Consider the following 21,805-nt stretch of genomic DNA (forward strand, 5'->3'; position numbering starts at 1 on the left):
AGTGTGCGCTTCTCATTGCAAGTAACCAAGCCTCTAAATACATCGGCTATTTTCGGCTATCTTCGGCTCATTCGGTATCACCCCTTTACCCTCTCCACATGTCAGGGAAGAAACGAAATAACCGCCATTTGCAGAGTATAGTTCCTTCGACCTGAGCGCAGCATTTCGAGCCTTTGAAAACACGTACGAGAAGGTTGTACAGTTATTGGCCCCTTCCATGACAACACAAACGAGCAGAATGCTGATTGTAACCATCGGATGCGTCCCAGTATGCCAAGTTTATGGTAAATACTATACAACTTTATTTTTTTGCGTTAAAGGAGGACTATAAGGAAGATTGGAAAAAACGATTGATCGTAGTTGACTTCCATTTTCACTAAACGTACGATTATGTTTAACGCACAATTAAATCTGCGTTTGAGAACGCTTTTAAAAGTAAGAAATTGCAAAAGGTAATCTTTGTATTTCATGAATAGAGCCTTCTTGCAAGATGTTTCAACTTAATAATATATTTTTCAATATTTATCTGATAAATTTATGATAAGTAATTTATAATTGATTAAAAAAAAAAAAAAAATGAAGCGCATTATATGTTGACAAAGAAACGAAAAATAAACAAGTCCAGCTTTCAAAACAACGACTGTAATCTTATCACGGACACTCGTGCGTACGTTTATTCGGCGGATTTCCATGTTTGCATGGCAATACATTACGCACAGTGAATTTATTTGCATATTGTTCAGATTATCATCATTATTTTATTTCAACTTTATAAACTATTGTCCTTAGACACCACGATGAAAACCAGAACGCGTTATATTTTGTAAAATTTAAAAATAAGATTTTATCCATCTGTAACTGTTTTTGGTAAAGCAAAAAATAAAGTAAACAGATCAATTTTTATTCATACCTATTATGCCTTGATTTTTACACATTTGAATATTTTGATTTAATTGATGAAATTTTAATTATATTTTTAATTATTTATAAATGAACAATAGCGATAAATATAAATATTTTAATGATGAATTGAAAGATATTAATAATAAATGTAAAAAATTATGTTTTTATATGTAAATGAACTTAAATTTTGATTTATTATATAAAAATAAAAAGATGAATTCGTACGAATATTTTTTGAACTTTACGTTTGTAACAATTTGTGATTGTTAAAATGTTTATTGCGACAACCTACTAAAGAAAGATACGAAATAAACGAGGTGAATCGACACTTTTCAATGATAATTGTCAATTTACCTCATTGTTGTTCTCGTGGCCCGAATCGTACGTGTCTCGTGTAGAAGGCAATGGGAAATAGTTTTCTGTCGCGTATGAAGTAACTCGCGTCGAGCGAACCGTACGTGGATCGTCACAACCAATCAGAGAGCCTGATTGTATTAACGTTAAATAGTATTGGTGTATATCCCACTGATAAAAGTATGGCTAACCAGATGGCGTCACTGTACGCTAGCGGGAAGATTTTAAACGTTCAAATCTAAGAAAATTCAAATAATGACTTTTTATATATTATTTTTTGTATTACATATATTATTCAATACATATACTTATTTGCTATAAAAAAATCTCTTATTTATCACGAGATTATTATCTTTATACGTATGATCATTCAATTCTTTCTTCTAATAATAAGTATTCATTATTTTATGAATAAACATTTTATCAAAAGAAAAAAAAATTAAATAAATAAATAAATAAATAAAAGAACATAAAAGGACTCGAGAGATGTATTCGGTAGCAGGACAAATTCTCATGAGAGGATTGCAAAGCGTGTTGTTGAAAATGAAAATCCCACGCAACATCCAGGAAGTGGTGAGGGTGGCACCGGATGCATCTCAATGAGGGGAGAACGAGCGAATGAGTCGCGTAAAACAATCCTTTTTGCGTTTCGCAAAGACTTACCGTCTCTCTTTCATCTGCGGTCAGGTGGGGTACCCGTTTAGCAAGGTATTTCGTTGCATACACAGGTGTTCTCTCATGGTTCGTTGTAGACGAAGGTTAGAAAACAAATACCGTTTCCTTTTATAACGTTTACCGCCACTATCTTCCGAACGATGAGCCGTTTTAGATTATTTCTCAAGGAAACATGTGTTTATATTATGTCTTGAAAAGACGGCCGGAGGACGCGTGGCTGCGTCTGCATCAGGTCTATTTACCACCTAAAGAGTCACCTGTTTCATCTAGGTAGAAGAATTTCACTATCAAATCCGAGTTTACCGTTGGTATATGTTATCTCGTCGCGTGCACGCCGCCATAGAATGAAAACGTAACTGTGTGATAAATCAAATCTTTATCGAGATCAAGGTGGTGGATCGAGATCGAGGTTGGAAACAAGGATATACTAGGATCCGTTAAGGCGTGAACAAATGCATTTTCATTCATCACCAACCATTGCTTCTCTTGATATGAAAAAAGGAGAAAAAGGAAAAAAAGAAAACGACGTTAAAAATATTCTTTGCAAAGATCCTTCCAATTGATCGTTCATTAGCGGTGGTCGTTTATTAATTGTTCGGCGTGGAAGTATTGAATGGTTGCGGAGAACAATGAAGGTGGTGCACGTTATACGAAAATATCTTTTGTCGTAGTCGCGATTGTACCCACTTCCGTGGGAATTCGCGGAACGGAAGTGCAATTTCTGGCAATGGGTACACCACCATCATCGTGGCCAGCTTCAGCATAGCGCGAGCAACGTGAAAAAAACGATTCTTAAGAAATGATGCCAGGTGCACAACACGCTTCCTTCTCACGAGAACTCGAGATTAATTTTTGAGAAATTTTTAACAAGTGTTGGCGCGCTCGAGGAATTAAGAAGTTAACGGTAACAATTATGATATAATTTTTGTAATTTTATTTCTATTACGCTACGATTAATTATAATTGAAATGTTTACGTTTCTTACAACAGATGTGTCATCTTATTCTCGTCCCTCGAATCCAGGTCACGCATAAGTCATGCACCATATGTTTGAGAGCATCTAATCCGTCTCGATACGAATCTCTTGTGTTTTAGTTATTCCGTTTTATCAGAGTGGAAGTGGAAGGAGGAAGAGGAAAATATTTGAAAAGTCGGACGCAGAATTACAAGGTAAAGAAATATATATATATATTATTTTGTCTGTCTATAAAAAGTATAAAGTCACTTTAATATACGTATAATTTATATTCACATTATAATATCATTCGTTCGCTAATCACGCGTATTGCACGCAGGTAATATAATAATAATAAATATTAAATAATTATGTAAAATGGTATAAAATTAAGATAAATAATACAATAACAAATATCACGACAATCGACATCCGATTTTTCGAGTTGTCATTTACGAGTCAAAATTTTTTGTAATTTAAATAAAAAAAAAAAAAAAAAAAAAACTTTGGTTTACTCTAGATACTCTTTGGACTAAAAGAGCGTCTATTCTGACTAGAAGTCAAATTAATACCTTTTTCCGTAATCAACATCCTCACAATTTTCAATTTGATCGATTTTTTTCTTTTTAACTTTTACTTATAAATTGTAGCTTGAAAAAAGGAACTACCTTCCTTTTCTTACTCAAAATTCATGATGAGCAAATTTTTATTTTTGTTACTACGTTTTATTTTGTTATTGTTTTCTCTCTCTCTCTCTCTCTCTCTCTCTCTCCGTTCACGTACTATCAGTCATTTTATCGTCATCCTTATCCTCCGCATGATCTTGCATCGTAACGTCATCGTCTTGTGCGTCTTCTTCCTGCATCGTTTGTATATTTTCTACTCGGCTGTTCGCCTCCAGCGGATTACGAATTTCATTTCCGTGTTGATCAAGCTTCACCCATACGTAACGACCGGGTAGAGGTTCCTCCTTCTCGAAGTCGAAGTTCCATCTCTCCTTAGCCTACGTACAAAGTACGAGTCGTACAGTTTCAATAACAGTCGATGATAAACAGTTCCTAGTAGTAGAATTACTTAACTAGCATTTTACGTACGTTCTCTCGGTATTTTCGAGCCTCTTCGAAAAAACAATTGGCAACATTGTCCTCGATACGGGAATTTCGCCCCGATTCCGTTTCATTATCGTCATCGTCGTCTTGAAAAAGTCTTCTTCGCACGCTACGAATCCTTCTCCCCTCTTGTATATCGATGTTTGGATATTGCATCATGAGTCGAGCCCTTCACAGATTCGGATTGATTATTTGTACGAAGAAAAGAAGAAGAAGAAGAAGAAGAAGAGGCGGAAGGAAAAATGGAGGAGAAAAGAAAAGTGAAAAGAAAAAAAAAAGAGAAGAAAAGAGAAGAGAAAGAAACGTTCCTTTCACGAAGATTATCGCCTCGAGCGGAGAGCTACTACCCGTAATGTAATAAAATAGAGCTATGACAAATACGATAGGAGAGTAAAATATATAGATAAACATACGCTCGAAGGTGACATGCTGTAGGAAAAAACAAGAAAAAGGATTCGCAAGTGTGTATGACAGGTTTAGTTACCAATGCTACGCACGATTTAGCATAGATAATAGCTCTTTGTGGTTTGTAAACAATGTGATATGCTTCGAGCGAGTTGCCGCGTTGCAAGAGTATGCATGCCTGCGAACGTGTGTTGGCCAACGAGAAAGAAAGAACAGAAGAGAAATCTATAGCACTCTCGGTCAATGTGCCGTTGAACAAATGTATTGGAATGCATATCACTTCCTGCACGAACGTACCACCGCATACCGGATAATAGTAGTAGTTGTTATTCGACACATAGACGAGATAAACTTTCACGTCTCTAATCTTCGATCGTGTAAATTCTGCGATCAATGCTCGATAAATACGTATCCATCTTTTCGCGCAACAATTCTTTCTTTTTCGAACAAAGAATCGTCAAAGTCGTTGGCTATCGAGACTAGACGATTCTCGATTTCATTTACCGAGCATAACAATATTGACATTTCGTTCTAAACTGGTTTTGTCGCCGCTTTCACTAGGCTAAGTAAGCTTTTGCTACTCGAACGTGAAGTGAAGTAAATTCGACTCGATTTGATCGAATGTTCCAAGCTAATATATACGCGAAAGATACGAAAATTTATAAATTCCTTTTTCTTTTCTTTTTTTTTATAAACTTATGCAAAAGGAAAAATAAAATGCGTGCGACATATTACACTTAATTTTTTGCTACCAACTTTTTTAAGTTTCTTTTTAAATGTTTCGAGTTATCCGTACATCTCGTTCTCAATTATTATGAAATTATCCGAATAATAGTGTGAATAATATGCGTTTAGAATAGCGTGTGAATCTATAGCGAGAGCGAATACGATATAAAAAAAACAGTTGCATGGAATAAAGAATTCTTGCAGAGAAACGCGTGCACCTGTCATCTTTATATCCGCCGATTACGGTCGTTACGCTTTTCCGTTATCGTTATAAATGTTCGTTTATCTCTGTGAACGAGAAAATTTTATTCCAAGGCGGTTTAAACATCGATAATTGTAGCGATGATAAAATTTTGCTCGCAAGGTCGGAAGATACGAGTCGTATAATATCGTTGTACCATGTTTGAAAAAAAAAAAAGAACGATCCGGCACAGTTTCTGGAAGGGTAAAGGGTTCACGCTAATAATAATAATAATATCGAATCCATGCAGGACGATCGAAAGTCTCGTGCACCGATAAAACTGATTAATTGATTAATATCCTCTGGTGGCGTGATTTTTATTTACTCACTGTCGTGTGGCAGAGAATCGGCGGGGATTAATTCGCGAAATATTTTTTATCGCACAGATCACAGGCACAGTTCAACGACACGTAGCGGAGCACAACGTTTCGACGGTCCCGGACTCATTTTCGCAACATCGAAACGAGACGCGAACGTTTTCCTTTCCTCCGGTAGAAAAGAGGAACGGTGGCGTCCCCCACGGTTTTGCCGTCAGCCTAGCGAAAAGTTGTCGGCTCGAATAGCAACGCGATCGATAATTCCATCGTTTTCGTCGGGGGTGTGGACTGGTGCTAAGGCACGACGAGGGGGTATTTTAGTGCGCGCGCACATTGCAACGAGAGAGATACTCGGTCAGTGCGCATTCGCACGGATATCGATATTTGACACTTTCAATGCGCATTCTACTCTCGTCTCTCTCTCTCTCGCTCGCTCGTCGTTACATGGCGATCGTTCGATCGTGACCGCCGATCTTCTTTTTTTTTTCCACGATATTGGCCGTTTCCATTGAAAACACGTCAATATACATGGTGCCCGAGATGCGTGGTCAGGTTAGAAAAATACACGAACGATTATGAAAAAGCGATAATTATACGTGATGGCCTTGAACTAACCTAGGTCGTTCGCTCGTTACTTGTCGGTCCCCGGAGGTACGAATCGGTCGCGTATCCGAATTCACCGGCATTCGTCGTCCCGAACCTTGGAAAATATCACTGACATTGAACCCACGTCCACACCGGCAAAAGCTCGATATTGGTTATAAATTCGAATGAATGAAATTAAATTTTAAACAATCGATCCCCACTCCTCTCCCACCGTCCAACAGCGATCGTTTCGATCCTCAACGGCAGATAAGGAAAGAGAATATATATATATTATATATATATATATACATACACACATATATATATATATATATAAAATTAGAGAGAAAGTGTGAGTAAAGAAAGAGCAGTACGTCGAATGCGCGTCGCGTTTGGATTAGAAATTTTAATCGAATCTTTAATCTTAAATCTCAACAACGATTTGATCAAATAATATTAGCTGTATTATTTTCACGAAACGAGAATACGAAGTAAAATTTTCTTTATCGCATGATCCGTTGTATTCCTCTCTCTCTTTCTCTCTCTCGCTCTCTCTCTGTTTGTGTCTCCGTCGCGGCATCCCTTCGTAGGGATCGCGTCCATTTGACCGGCGGCGCACCGCTACTCGACGTACTACTGCTATTTGTCCCACTTTTCCCCAGTTACACATTCCGTTCCCTCGCCTCGCCGAGGTGAATTCGAGACGATCGGTTGGGAGGAAAAACACGCTACCTTGCTTACGCGGAGAATTGTTCCGAATTGTTTTCGAAAAGTTTTTAACTTTTAACACCGGCACAACAAGTTCGCCGCGATGGAGAATTGTCCGCGTACGAGAACGATTGCGATTTCACGGGAGAAACGGTGAAACGCTGCAGCTGATGCAACGCTTAAAGTGCGACTGGCGGAAAGTCGGAATAGTTACTTGCATCCCTGGTGCAGCTCACTAGCCTAGATTCTGCTTGCAGGCCATTACTTGCGAGCAACACTGGAACACAGACGCATGCGCGAATACCCATTAACAGAATGGTTCATTGTGAAGTAGTCGTTCATCCTAGGACGCAAATTTATCATCGTTCCGGCCGACGATCGTTACGATACGACGTCGGACGACAACTGTACGTAGAAAAACAACCGTTCTTCCGCGTATCGGCCGCCTCTTCGCGGTACGTACGAAGAAAGATCGCGCTTATTTAAAAGGAAATATATATATACTTATTGGCTCGGTGGTGCCGGTGAATTATCGATAATCGACAACACTTTCAGCTTTGTTCTCTCTTAATAATAATAATAATAATCTAATCCCCCGGGGTAGAGATAACGGGACAACATATCGTTACGTCGCAGGGAACGATGATGATCGTTCGATGGCCAATATTAATTTTCGATCCAATATTATATTCGATGTCACCGAGTTATCATCGAATTGTTTATCGCGCGGCGATAAACCGATCGATCGATACATATTTGCGAGGTGAATAAGATCGCGCGAACCGAAGAGCGGAGAAACGGGTTTTATTAGGTTTCGTATTTTGCGTTACCATGGAGAAAAACCGTAACGTTTCCGTGAGAGTGCGGCTAGTTGGTTAGTCGGCGTTACCAGCCGAGAACGGCGAGAAGTGGAACGATAGGAAATTCTCACATACAGATAGATATTCCTCTCCGCGTATACTCTCGAGGAGGACGTTCTTCGAACGTTGTAAAGGAGGAAAAAAAAGAAAGAAACGACGGTTGAAAACAAGCATCGTTCTTCTCCTCCTCTATCTTTTACACTAGGTTCGAGCCTTCTTGCCTGTTCCACGTATCGGTGTTCCGCGTTCCAACTTCCGAGGAAATCGCCGCGACTAGATCTTGCATAATTGCGTCCCCTTTTTGCGCTTCCTTTATTTTTCTTTCCTTTTTCCGTTTCCTTTTCGCGCCTCGTTCTCTTCCCTAGCAACCCACGCAGCTGTCGATCATCGGGGACGAGCACGCCTTTCGAAAGGCTTCGAGCAGAAGCTGTTAAACGGTGCCATCGATATTTCGCGTGTATATATATATATGTACAAACGACAGCTGACATTTCAACGATTTTCCCATCCGATCTCTCGAGTTTCAACGCTCGACGAAGAAAAGAAAAAAATTCCTGTCAGATGCACGCCCCCTCTTTTCACTTTATACGTCTCGTGCGTTTAATTCATTTTTAAATTGTATTCAACATATCGGGTGATCAACGCGTTGAATAAGTCATGAGATTAATGACTCGAGTCGCTATGGTGGAAATCACGAGATTCCTTTAATATATCGCATGCAACTGCGCGTAACATCTGTGCGAGCAACTCGGATTTTTGTTACTTTTTTTTTCTTTTTTCTCAACTTGTGCTCGTTTAACCCCTTATTCCCGAACGAAATAGCATCGAAGGAGGAATCGAGCTGACCAGTAATTATTCCGCTCGAACTATCTTGACGAATGGACGATTTCTTGCTCGCTTCGCTTTAGAAATCTTTATTAAAGACGCGAATAATTGAAATTCTTCTTTCTCGAACGAATTGCCGTAAATGAATCGCACGCGTCCAAATTCCAGTCAAAACAATCGTCGAGCGTTTGATAGAAATATTCTCGATGGCCGGTCGACGGAGGAAATTGACCACTGGAAAGCATCCAGGTTAAAGTTTGCAGTGCGTTTAAACGTTCGCGCGTGTGACCAGAATGAACACGTCTCAGTTGATGACCGTATCTGATTAATATTAACGCTAGGGAGAATCGAACCGTTACATACCAAAAAAAGAAGCACAACTGTAAACGCATTTCTTTTCTTTTCCTTTTTATCCAGCTTCAAAACTAAAACTTCCGTTCGGATTAAATTCCAATCGAGTTCCTTTTGTATTATCGTTTTCCTGTTCCGTGAAATTGAAGTTTCGAGAATAAACGATGAATTTTATCAGCGAAAATCGAATAATTTTTTTTAACTAACCACTCGCTCGTGATTTCATTTCGATCGAATTTATTGAAGCAAATCGATGCTCTGGCTTTTCAATCGATGATAAAACGAGTCGCATCTTTCGCGAATCGTTGCGGGGGATTTCCTCGAGAATCGGTCGATCAAATCGCGTCACCGTTTAGTTAATCGTGCAACAGTCTTAAATTTGTCTTACACGAATCGAGATAGATTGGACGATAAAGGCAATTTAACATCGAAAGCCTGTAATTTCTGCGCAAACACTCCGTTCCGGCGAAACGCATTTTCCACATACCTTCCTCGACGCGGCATTTTAATCGGCCCTGCTGGAAATTGCGCACGCTTCTCGCGGCGAAACGCGCGCCTTTCTCGAAACGGCCAACGTAACAACGAATTCCATTCCCCGTGAATGGAATGCATATTCATTCATTCGTTCCTTCCTTCCTTCCTTCCTTCCTTCCTTCCTTCCTTCCTTGGCGATATCTTTTCTTGATGCACGTGTCGCTTCAATTTCGACATATGCTAAAATCTTTTGCCCCAACTGTCGTTTCCTGCGCGTATTCCACGGACCTTGAAATGTATTCCCACCGAAAGGAATCACCTCGGTCACGCTTCTCGCTCCACCGTGAAAACGTGCAAAAAAGAAAGCGATGCGGAGAGGAAGCCGGACCTGTATTCCCGATTTCGTCCCATTTCCACTCGATCCGGATCCCCAATAATAAATATTCCCGCGAATAATACCCTAATCTTAGCCAAAACATGTTTGCTCTCCTTTGTAACAGTCCGTATTCGAGTTAAATAACGATCCAGTAACAGCCTCCCAGAGAGAGAGAAAGAGAGAGAGAGAGAAGAAAGAAGAAAGTAAACCAAGCCCTAATTCATTAGAAGTGTACGAGTTGGCGACACCCTTAAAATTATTCTCCCTATCCTGTTTAAACGTCGCCCGAAACGTTACCGTACCGATTCGAAACGCCGCGCCCTCGAGTATGTTTCCTGTCGGACGTTTTCATCCAGGAGCGGACGTGTTTGTTTCCAGGGTTGGAAAGTTTCGATGGAAACGAGGACGGCGAGTCACGTGCGAGCGATCTGTCTCTCCGCCGTTCCGAGACATTTATAGAAACGAGGGACGTGCGATGACGTGATTTGGCGAGAATGAAATAAAAAAAGGAGAAAAAAAAAAAAAGAGCGCTCGTGTGAAAGGGCGAATCAAGGTAAACGAGTAATTCGAAGTTAATTAGAACGATGGTTGAAATCGTTTGTGAAGAGCGATTTATTATATTCGCACCTTTTTTACCGTCCGAGTCGATCGAACTGTAATGTAATTTAAATATGTGCATTGCGGTAAATGTTATTGAATGACGCGTTGATATGTCGAGCGTATATAATATTAGCCACGATTAATTTATGCATTACGCTTTGCAAACGAATGGCGCAGGATTATCGATCGGCTGTAACTCGTGTAATTATTTATGCTCGTTGGCGGAAGAATTTTCATAACGGTATGGGAAAATCAGTCGGCATATTCCGTAAACAAGAATTATTAAAAGTTCGTTAACCTGACATTCCACGATAATAATCGAGAAATCATCGTATACCGTTGGTCTTGAGAGTATCCGGTCACATTGTATATTCGGAATAATTTATGAAAAATTGCATATTAACGAGCATTTAAATAACAATTTTTGACATCTACCTATATTTAGTATTTCATTTACATACAATGATAGTTTAACCGTTTTAAAAGAAAATAAAATGCACGGTGAAAAATTTATCAAAAGGTTTTGACAATTCGTTAGAAATTCCACTCGGAGCAAACGAGTTACGACGCGCAATCGCATTATGGCCGTCGCGTTATAACATGACGCTTCGCTAAATTATTGCTCGAAAATTGGCACACTTCCTGTTCCTTTCTCGCGTTGCATTGGCTCGAACACTCCGCTCCGAACATGAGTGCTATCCGTTTCGATCATTCTCGATATTTTCGATAATAAATTCGAGACAATGGGTACGCGCCGCTAAAAATAGGTTAAGTCCACCCACCGAATCTAAATGGCCGTTCGACTTTTCCGTTCGATTCCGTTCGGACTAAAATAGATTCACGTAGGTCGCGGACGCAGCTGTGGATTTCTATCTAACGTTTATTTCGTGTTCGCGCACCGTTCACCCATTTGCGGCAGGTCAGTGACGTTACCCGGCCCACGTATCGTCTAACAAACGACACTCTTCTCAGACTTTCCATTGCAGAAATATACAAGCATCGAAACAAAGCGATGCGTCACGTGGACTCGATGAATTTTACGACTTCCCTCCGTCACGAATCTCGCCACTTTTTTATCATTATGCCTATAGATTTCCAAACGTTTATTCCGTTTCGCCGATAAAAGAACAATAATATTCCACTATATTTCGTCTACCAAGATACAATACGTAATCGATGAAAAGAGTTTCGCGTTCGAATTTCTTTCCGTCTATTGTGCTGCGCGATTCGCAAATGCGACAGTGGCGCCAAACGATAAGAAAGTGAAAACACCAACGTACAAAGCGCCTCCTGACCTACCAGACTTTCTAATAGTTACTGTATCTACCAGTTTCGATCCGATATTTATAAAACTTTCTATTCTTTTTACTCTCGCGTTGTTCCGCTATCCGTCGAGCTCGAAATTTTATCGTCGATTCAATCCGTATCGATCGAGCAATTCGACACCGAAATATATATCTCGTTCTACCATTGTCCCACCAACAATGACAAAATCCATTGGATACTGTTTTTCAACGAGATCGTTAGAGTGAAAAGAAAGGTGTCTCCCATTTGCTGTGGGTGCATTCAACCTGTCCGGAATTTAAAACCCTCGCACGATAACCTCTTCTTTCGTACGCGGAGAAATCCAAGACTCGGCTTGTGAACTCGAGGAGCACAGGAAAGACCAAACCAACGATGTAACGTTACACTGTTAAATCCCGTATGAAACGTTAGTCACCAGTACTCTCTCTCTCTCTCTCTCTCTCTCTCTCCTCTCTCGTGAGTTACCGGATGCAGGAACGACCGCAACACGACAGGATCTATGGTGTCCGAAGGGATGTGCCTTATCTCGAGGGAAAGCACGCAGTGTCAAAGTTTCACTTTTATTAATAACACGCGTTTCATCCAATTATTCCAAATTCCTTCCTTATTTTCCCGATTAATAAAATCGATAAGGAAATACGATACTTTTCTCTACGTTACGAGCAAACGGTTACGAGCGTTCGTGTACCATTGTGATCTCACCTGTGTCTCGCAGCCAGCATGTCGAACGAACGTTACGAATTCTGGAAAATGAATTTCGCGAACGGGAACGGCAAACGTTCCGCGCAACGTTTCACGCGGTAACTGAAGCTTTCGCTTTCTTTATGAGGTGCAGAACGCTTGCAGCGCTTCCACGTTTTAAAACCCCTCGTGCATCGAACTGCATTCCATACGCTTAATCCATCTACGTATGTCTATTTATAAGAGGCGGCATGGCTCTGAAATACACTCACCACAACCATGTGTAGACCATTGGATCGTGGCCCATATATACGCACACGTACACACGCGTAATACATACGTGTGCCGTGGTGTGCGCGTTCAACTTGGAGAAAGGAAGTCTATTTCCGGAAAAAAGGCAGTACCTCGAAGTGCGAAGGAGAGGCAGCCGGCCTCCCAGTACCATTGGCCGACCGAAAAAATCGTTCGTTCTAGGCGACACGACGCAGAGTGAAGTTAAAAATAATCGAGTCGCAGACGCAGACTGCGGCCGGTGTTCGGAGAAATATTTTTGGCCCGGTCCCCTTTCGATAAAAGGGAAGCGGCCAACGATTTCGTGCCTTTTAATTGAAATTGTCCTGGTGTAGCGCACCGAAGCAAGGGAGGATGCGAGACGCGTATCTCGCGTTAAGAGCCCCGCGAGGGATACATTAGAGGGACTGGTGGCGGAAGAACTGTCTGCCCGTTTCGCGATAAATTTAAAACGCCGGGATCGCGCAGTCATCGCGACGTTCCGCTACCACTTATCTGTGAGTGGATGATGCACTTTCGACCGAACGATCGAGAAACCAAGACCGAGAAGAGCTTCTCTCTTTGATAATGGACCTCGGCCAGAATACAGAATTGCTAGAACGTTGGAATTTTAAGTATAATTTCCCCGAATTTCCTTTCGTACGATCTTCGATGAAACATTATATAGCCACTCTCCTGTACGTATACTTTGATCCAACGAGATTATAAATGAAATCTCGTCACTCGAGGGGGAAAATTTTCAAAAAAAAAAATCTACCAATTTTTCTGAAAATTTCAAAGCAATATTCATAAGCAATATTCAAGTATTTTTTAACATGTTTTTAGCATTATTAATAGCGAAGATTTAAGCGTGGAGGACGATTCGAATCATTATCGAAACGCGGGACGACTTGAGCACCGGCGCAAAAGGCTTCCGCGCAAGGAGGGAAGAAGCGTAGCAGGCGCTTGCAACGATTTCCAAGGCAGTTCCGAAGGCGGTGGTACGGAACGAGCGAAACACAAACGGACACGTCGCTTTTTCGCTCTTTATATTCAGACTGGAAGTGATTTCACGCTTCGAAGGACCTCTCTCCGGCCTCCAGACAGGATCTAGGCGAGGCATCCTGCCAACGATGCTCCCTTGCTCAAAAACCTAGCAAGCCGTTAACCACACCGATGTCGTCTATTTCTCTCTATTCCCAGCCCCAGTTCATCTATCCTCTCTCTCTCTCTCTCCACCTTCTTCCTCGGTAATTCCACCGCTCGTAAAACCGACGGATGCACCACGGATCTTACCTCGACCTCTTATCGACGTGGCATTGAAGACGACGAGAAGAAAATAAGGATTATCGATTCTGCGGTCGTCGATGCTCACCGATCGGCAATTCGCAACGCCGATTCTCTTCCCAAGAAGAAGAATCTCTCTCCTCTCCAGCGTGAGAGATAGGAGAGGATGGTGGGATCGTTGCACGTAACCCTTCTCACCACGGTCCATCAGTTTTTGCGGTGCGTCCTGGTCCATCGCGGGCGTGGAGGTGGCGGCGAGGTGCTCGTGGGACATCTGTCGTCGAGCCACACGCTTGCAAACGTACTTGCAACTATATAACTTACCGAGCGAATCGATCCTTCCACGATTCGAAGCTTCGTGGGTGGGGGGGAAAGTGGCCCGGTTGAAATTTCATCGGGACCAGAAACTGCCTCTTCCAAGGATTTTTCTGCCTCCCCTCTGACGTACGCACACATGCACAGTTCTTTCTTTTCTCGTTCGTTTATATGTAGAAGATTATTCGAAGTTTCCTGACCGTGTTGTCTCGAATCGATTTAATTTCTTTCGTCTCGTACTTGTACAATCCTCGAGTGCCGATCTCTTTCGATCGACGGATTTATGATGGCGTCCATTTATGCATGCGTCGATTGGCTCAAGACGCGCAATTCACCCGCGGCAAGTACCATATGCGATCGTACAGACGATCCAGTATCGACACGTATACAGAAGAAACGGCCTAGCCTTTTCCCCCTTTTTTCCTATAATTCCCACTTCCTCTCCTCACCATCGACACGTGCACTTTCTTATGCGCACCCGACTCGGTTTAATTTTTGTTTTGTCTTCAGTGGGGCGTTGTATGTTCCCTTGTATATACGTTGAATATCCTCCAGCTTTCGATTTAAAATAGGGGAGGAGGGGAACGAAAAGAGGAAAGCAATCTCGTTCGAAAAACTTGGAAAGAAAAACACATTTTCCCTCTCTCTCTCTCTGCCCTTTCACTTTATACGTATATTAAATTATACGAGAAATTTGCATGATTGCGTCGATTGATCCGATCCTCTGACGTTTTAAAATGATTAATGAAATATCATCAAAGAAAGAAGAAGGAAAATGGCAAATGGTTGGTTGATTGGGGCAAACGGTCATCCGGACCAGTTTCCACGAACGAGTAGAAAGGGTTCGAAGGTTGGTATGAATGTCCTTTAATTAGAACGGTCGGTTACTCCCCTCTCGAATATGCCTGTTTACAGGATATTAGTTAAATACCCGATTCAAATTGGGGTCCGTGGAGAGAGAGGCGCGTGCTACCGTTAGAAAGGGAAATGGAACTGGACAAGTTCGTTAGGCGGTCATTTATGGTCATCGTTTCGATCTCGGCCATCCGATTCACCCTTCTCCTTCACCATTCCTCGAGATCGACATAGAATTATCGTAACGCATCGTTATATATTTTTTTTTTCTCCGTATTCAACGGTCATACTTTGGCCAGCAGCTAGTAAAAAGTGGTTGAAACTCGTCACCGGATGTTTGATTTATTTACTTTTATCACGACGGACGAGTTTGCAGAAATCAACCCATTTAACCCCGGACGAACAGCTGTTATTTAAAATATAAAAGATTCCGTTAAATATCCGTCTCTAATAATCCAAAACGTACGGTCCTGCGAAGAAAAATACGTTGAACAATATTTTTAGATCCCGGCCGGACGGCGAAAACGCTCGGTCATGCGTTGGCCGAATGAAAGTTTGGGAAAAAACGAAGAGCGGGCCCACATCGAATGACCGTTAATGAACCCGATGGCGTGTAAAAAGTGATCGATTAAACCCTCCTCCCGCCCCTCCCTGTTCCCCGTGGAAGGAAGGAAAGGAGGAGGTTTGATCGATCGGGCACGAATCCAGCCGGCCGATCCATCAAGATCGATCCATCACAAGTTCGCCGGGGGTCAGGTGTAATTTCAACGTAAGCTCATTCCTCGGCTAATTCAATCAATTAAGGCTGCGGTGGGGGTTCCACGTTACACGTGTACCCCCGGCGATAAACGCTCGTTAAGAGGCGCACCTGGATTTTCATAAACCGTGTCAGCAGGAGGGAGGGAGGGGGGGGGGATATTCCGTTCCAAAGCGAAAATATGATCTACGATCTCGTGGCGGCATGGTCGTCCTCTCTCCTCTTCCTTCCCTCCCACACAAATTTGCCTCTCGAATAAGAACGTCGGCGTCGAACGTTCTTTTCCCTTCTTCTTTTTCCCTTTTTTTCGTTTCTTTTCTCTCCCTCCCCCTCCGCTTCACTCGCGGAGAACTTCTTCTCTCTTTTCCCGAGTAATTGGATATCGCAACGACCCGGTCCTTAACGATCTTGGATACAATAACGCGATGAAGTCACGTCCTGTTTTAGGCGTCCAATTATATTCGAATGCGACGAATTTGAACGTTTTTTTTCTTCTTCACGGAATAGATATTTCTTCTTTCTTCGATTTAATACAATTACGTATACTATGTGTATATATACACGGTCTAACGTTGAATCGTCGTTTTCGTTTCGCCCGCGAATCGGTTCAAGATTCTTTTTTTTAATCGACGTTCGATTTAACGCGATCGCACAGAACTGAGAAATCGGTATTAGTTACCATTATCGAAATGACCAGCTAGGATGACAGCCATTAAAAGCATGAACCAGCTGCTTCCCTTCGCAAGCGTTCCCCCATGGCAGAAAGACCCTGCGGTGCATCACGCATTATAATTAACCATATATATGTTTGTGTATGTGTGTGTGTGTGCGTGTGTGTGTGTGTGTGCGTGTGTGTGTGTATAGCGTGTTGTGCCACCCCCATTTATTCATACCATTTCGAGGATAAATGCTCAAATATGAATCCACGTATACAGGGTATATTGTAAAAAAATCGAGAGCCATTAACCATTTTTCTCTTCAATTTTTATTTTTATACGTCGGATCGATGAGATTATTCGTGTAAAAATTACAAAGTATTTTTATTTAAATTATTAACAATTCAGTTCAACATTCACGATTGCCATCTCGAGCCATCCAATAATTCAACTTAAATGCGCCATGGTCAAATTCAAATATTAATATATATATATAATAATTACAAAATATAACGGAATAATACAACGTATATTCCTGAACCTATACCGTAATTTTCCACGATTTCGATACGATTTCTCGCGCCTACTTTTGAACGCCTGCCAGATATCAACGTTCTATCGACGCGCGTCTTACTTTTACAGACTTTTACTATATATATATATGATTACAAAAGGGGGAAGGGATTGAAGGAATGTACACAGCGCATATGATGAAAGCACGATCATTTTTTTTTTTCTTTTTTCTTTACTTGATATCGCTTAAACGACTAGATGACTAGAATCTTTAATAATCCTAATTGATATACATATATAGTTATACGCGGATAGGACTTTCTCCCCAACATCTCGAGATAGATAAATCTCGAGATTGAACAGCGTGGAGATTTCTTTTTTTTTTCCTTTTTTCAATCAATATACTCGATTATATTTCTTTGGAGGCGCTGCATTGTCGTTTCGTCGAGGAAACGACCGAATCAGGCTTTCGACGGCTCACTCACTCCTCGGCTAATTTTATCCTTCAAAAAGTGTTCGGTCGGTACAGATGCCGTTAACTCGAGACAATTAATACTTTGCGTTTTTCTTTTTTTTTTGACGAAAGAAGAAACTTTTTTTGTCGAGTCAAAACGCATCGTTTTTTCGAATCTTTCGTCGCGAATGAAAGAAGAAAACGATACGAAAAAATAATACGCACGTGTACGGTCGATAACGCAGATTTGCGACGGTGAGCTCATCCAAACCTCCAAACCAATATATATATATATCACATATATATATATGCATTATTTACAAGAATAATATATATAGTTAACAATTAGTAATTAATTCTAAGGATGGACAACGCCGACGATTATTCAATTTACAATACGACGACGATGTCACGGAAGAGCGGGACGAGGAATAAATACGCAAATAGATAGGAGATAGATACTCTTGCCAGGATGGAACTGTTTAAAACGCGATTAATTAAAAGCAGCGCGTTTCGCTCCCTCAATTCTGCGCCGCCTTTTTCGACGACTTCATCATCATCTTCGACGTTTTCGACGGCTCGTTCGGTTGCTTCGTCGCGTCCACCGATGAGGCAAGAGGTTTCTTATTCACCTCGCATACCTTACGGGCTCGCCAATAATCTGTAAAAGAAACGAAACGGGCCAAGTTAAAGATTAGTATGCACATTTTGCGGTTAATTAAAATTTCAAATACGATACGCGCGTCGTTCGATGCATAAAACAAAAGGGATTAACTCGTCCTCGTGATTTCTTTCCATGATCGAAGGGAAATTTTAAATTTAAAAAAAGGAAAGGAAAAACTGTCTCGATAACTCTTGTTCCAAAAGTAGAGTAGAGTGGAAACAGAAGGTTTATCGCAGCTTGTAACTGTCTTTAACACTCTATTTTCGATCAGATATACTCGTTTCCATTCTTCCTACCCCATTGATTCCTTGCCTCTATCCAATTACATTTCTTGTTTACATCCCGTGTTCCATCTCTTCTTTCTCCACGATAGAGGCAAGGAGGATGAGAATCGTAGCGGGATGGAATCGAACGAAACTCGATTATCGTAATGACAAGTGCGAAAGGTGGAAGAAAAATCGGAGGAACGGAGCCATATGTCGAGGACGCGACACGATCCTTTCTCTTATCCTCCCTTTTCGCACTGGTTTGCCATATGGCGCGAAACAACCGAGCTTCCTCGACCGACGCCGCTCCGTCCCCGCTTCCTCCATCCTCCCGCTTGAATTCCATCCGAGAATTTCGATTGTCAACATCTGTCTCCTCCGCCGAGGAATAACCTAAAACCAGATTTTTCTTCTTTTCTTTTTCCTCGCGCAAGGTACGATGCCGTCTACCTGTACGCTTCCTACCAAGATTCGGTCGAACAAAGATCGGAGAGATCACTTTTGTCCGTGGATTCCTCCTTCCCCGATTCTTCAATCGAGCCAAAAATTTCCACCACGAGGAGTCTAAAAAGGAGGTCAGTCTCCTTTTTTTTCACCAAAGAACGCTTCACCCAAAGTAAGTCTCCCTCCTCCTTTCTTTCCTATTCGAAAGTGGTTGGTCGGACGATTCGCAGAGGGACCGAGGATTTTCCAAGCTCGATTATTTACAGTTGCGTAGGAAGAAGGAAGAAGGGAAATTTTCTAACCTCGTTGTAACGAGGAGAAAGGAAGGATGGATGGGAAAAGGAAATGCAAATGCAATCGTAAGAAGGTATGCGACAGGTGGTGCGCGACCTTCGGAAGGTCCCGTTGTTGGCGCGTTCGCGGGCCTGATTTAATCGTGGGAAAAAAAAGACACCGAACTCGTCACACCACGGCGGAGATTAACAGGTGTGTTGGTGGAAAAGAGGGGCTCGGGGCTTTCTGTTTCGCTCTGTTGACTTTTCCAAGCGTATCTCCATACGCTTCTGATTATCGGAATATATACACGGCTGTTTTGTTATCGGTTCGTTCGTAAATACGAAGTAGAGAAAAATATAAAATCGTGCCCTAAAAGGCGAGGAAAAATTACGGAGAGGTTGGTTGCGGATTCTAATAATCTCTATGAAGTAAAAGTACACGACGATTGGTCACGAAATATGCACTTGGCCAATAAAACGTAATATCCATCGTGCATCCGAGCGACCGTGGTCGGTACGTGTGTGAATAATGGTAAAACTATTTTAGCCAGTGTGGTTAAGGGGGGGAAAAAATTCGAGGAATTCGATCGCGAGTCCGTCTTACTCCTCGAAAATTGGAGCCCTTCCGATGAGTCACGGCAACAACCCTTCAGGTATTTCGTCCTCCTTCAAACACGCATGACTCATCGGCGGTGATTCATTCGACAACCTATGAGAAACCACTTTCTACATTTTTTTTTTTTTGCACGTCGCTCTCGTATTTTTAACGATTCGTCATTCCAATTTGTGCGTCGATTGTTGGCAATGCACGCTGGAACCGTGCTCCAATTAAACGTACCGATACCGACGATATAGCGTATACAATGTGTGTGTATATATATAAAGATCATGGATGAGGTAATAACGACGCGAGAGAGAGAGAGAGAGAGAAAAGGAATAGCTCGAGGAGTGGCTCGTCGTGGGTTCGTAATTTTGGAAAGCGATAGTGGTTAAGTCAGACAGGGTCGAAAGTTTGTGGATAGCGGCGTAAAACCAGAAGCTTGGGCCAGAAGGAGACGGAGGGAGGGGGAGAGAGAGAAGGCGGAAGAGACGCGGAGCGAGGCTAGACTAAGAAAACAGGTCGAAGCCGGAGCCACGCGACCGGCCTGCGCCTGCGCCTTCCTCTACCTTCCCTTTCCTCGCCAAGCGCTCTCGCTTTCCCGCCAAAATCCTACCACGCTCTCACCGTCCTACCTACTACGCTTATCAAATTTAATTCGACCCGATGGGCGCATCGCTCCAAATATATCGCGCGATCCATGCTCGCGTAAGGGAAACGTTATTTTAAACCATCGTTTCGAAGATCGAGTAAAAATTCGATCGATCCGGAAAAAATCGTGTCGCGTCGTATCGATACGAGAGAAGAGAAGAGATTAAGATTTCTAGGGCGAGCGAGGAAATGAGAAAATTTCTCATCGACGATTTTTTACTTATTAAAATTGCACGACAAATCGGATATTTCCAAGTGAACGACGCCGGAGAGTATACTGCGATCGTGTGCTCGGACGAAGAAAAATTAAGGGGAAAAAGAGGAGGGAGAAAGAAAGAAAAATCTGCTCACCGTGGATACTGGTCTGCCTGGAGTACGGATTGCTCCGTTTTTTCGGCGACTGCTCGTACTTGTCGTGATATTTCTTCTGATAGTTGTTCTCCTTGTCTTCGGATCGCGGATCGACGCCCCATCGCTTCGCGAATTTGCTTCTCTCGGCGTCGAGCGCCTCGTGGAGCATTTCCACGGTTTCCCTGGAATTCGGTTTGCCGAACAGGCAACGTGGTACGCGCGAGGCCATGGTCGTGCTGGACAACACTGTGAAGTGAACTTCGCGACAGAACGAAGCTGCCAGCATCTCGAAGACTTCTTCTGTTTCGACAAAATCGAGCAACCAACTCGGTGGGTAACCACTTTCGTCCTTATCTCCGTCCCGATCTTTCCTCGCTTTTCAAAACGTTCGAGAGCGGCGCCCACGCGAATTTCCAATCCGGCATCCGAGCTGGAAAGCGTGCCCGCTCCGTTTTCCTCGCTTCCGAACGTCCGCCGCTCCCCGCCCCGCCGATCCTCCGCCGTCCCGCCCGATTTCCGCCGACTTTTCTGTCAAGATTTCTCGAAAATTCGGCCCGGCTACCTACGCCGCGAACTCACAGCTACTACGAACTACGAACTAGACAAGCAACTTCTGGTCTTCACCGTACGACGGCCAGACTCGTTCTGCTCGTTCGTCCGATCTTCGAGGCAAGGAAGCCTGTTTCAAGTCCGCCGTTTACCGAAGCCACGAGGTCCGGTGCCCTTCCACCGACTCCCCAGGATTCAAATCTGATTGGTGCGCCGACCTGGCTGCGCAGTAAAAATGGCGCGCATTCACCATCGCTCTGTCCCGTTCCACCGCTGCTATCCTCGCCTCTTCCAACTTGGCAATCGCGCTTACTCCTCGCATCCCTTCGTCTTTCTCCCACTTTCGAACCGTCCAACGGATTATGCTAAGCGATTTCGGCCAGGGAAGGGAAGAGGCTCGCGCCATAAAGCCTACCTTTTATTTTTTTCTAAGTAGCACGACGTATAGAG

General features: G+C 42.4%; 2 protein-coding genes and 1 long non-coding RNA gene across 11 annotated transcripts; 1 reads left to right on the forward strand and 2 right to left on the reverse strand.

Annotated features, from left to right (window-relative positions):
• The first annotated feature begins 158 nt into the window (after window positions 1-158).
• LOC102653975 lies at window positions 159-12,462 on the forward strand. Of its 3 annotated transcripts, XR_003306556.1 has the most exons (4): window positions 159-284; window positions 2,203-2,836; window positions 2,923-3,102; window positions 10,243-12,462. It is a non-coding gene; the product is annotated as an uncharacterized LOC102653975 (long non-coding RNA). The 3 variants fall into 3 exon arrangements; XR_001702229.2 differs by lacking the exon at window positions 159-284 and having other exon boundaries at window positions 1,657-2,836; XR_001702228.2 differs by lacking the exons at window positions 159-284; window positions 10,243-12,462 and having other exon boundaries at window positions 1,657-2,836; window positions 2,923-3,391.
• Window positions 3,611-12,576, reverse strand: LOC725144. Of its 7 annotated transcripts, none has more exons than XM_001120073.5 (4): window positions 7,003-7,210; window positions 6,301-6,385; window positions 3,982-4,165; window positions 3,611-3,890 (listed from the first exon to the last, which is right to left on the reverse strand). In XM_001120073.5, exons 2-4 carry the CDS (start codon window positions 6,369-6,371, stop codon window positions 3,663-3,665), a joined length of 483 nt encoding a protein of 160 aa, XP_001120073.2. In that variant the 5' UTR covers window positions 6,372-6,385; window positions 7,003-7,210; the 3' UTR covers window positions 3,611-3,662. The 7 variants fall into 7 exon arrangements, with proteins under 7 accessions (XP_001120073.2, XP_006568965.1, XP_006568963.1 ...); XM_006568902.3 differs by lacking the exon at window positions 6,301-6,385 and adding an exon at window positions 5,698-5,979 and having other exon boundaries at window positions 7,003-7,206; XM_006568900.3 differs by lacking the exons at window positions 6,301-6,385; window positions 7,003-7,210 and adding an exon at window positions 12,472-12,576.
• Window positions 12,577-16,901: 4,325 nt separating this feature from the next.
• LOC100578484 lies at window positions 16,902-21,484 on the reverse strand. Its single transcript, XM_003251240.4, has 2 exons — window positions 20,807-21,484; window positions 16,902-18,218 (listed from the first exon to the last, which is right to left on the reverse strand). Exons 1-2 carry the CDS (start codon window positions 21,090-21,092, stop codon window positions 18,079-18,081), a joined length of 426 nt encoding a protein of 141 aa, XP_003251288.1. The 5' UTR covers window positions 21,093-21,484; the 3' UTR covers window positions 16,902-18,078.
• Window positions 21,485-21,805: the final 321 nt, after the last annotated feature.

The sequence above is a fragment of the Apis mellifera genome, linkage group LG2, assembly GCF_003254395.2.
Source record: "Apis mellifera strain DH4 linkage group LG2, Amel_HAv3.1, whole genome shotgun sequence".
Taxonomy (NCBI): domain Eukaryota; kingdom Metazoa; phylum Arthropoda; class Insecta; order Hymenoptera; family Apidae; genus Apis; species Apis mellifera.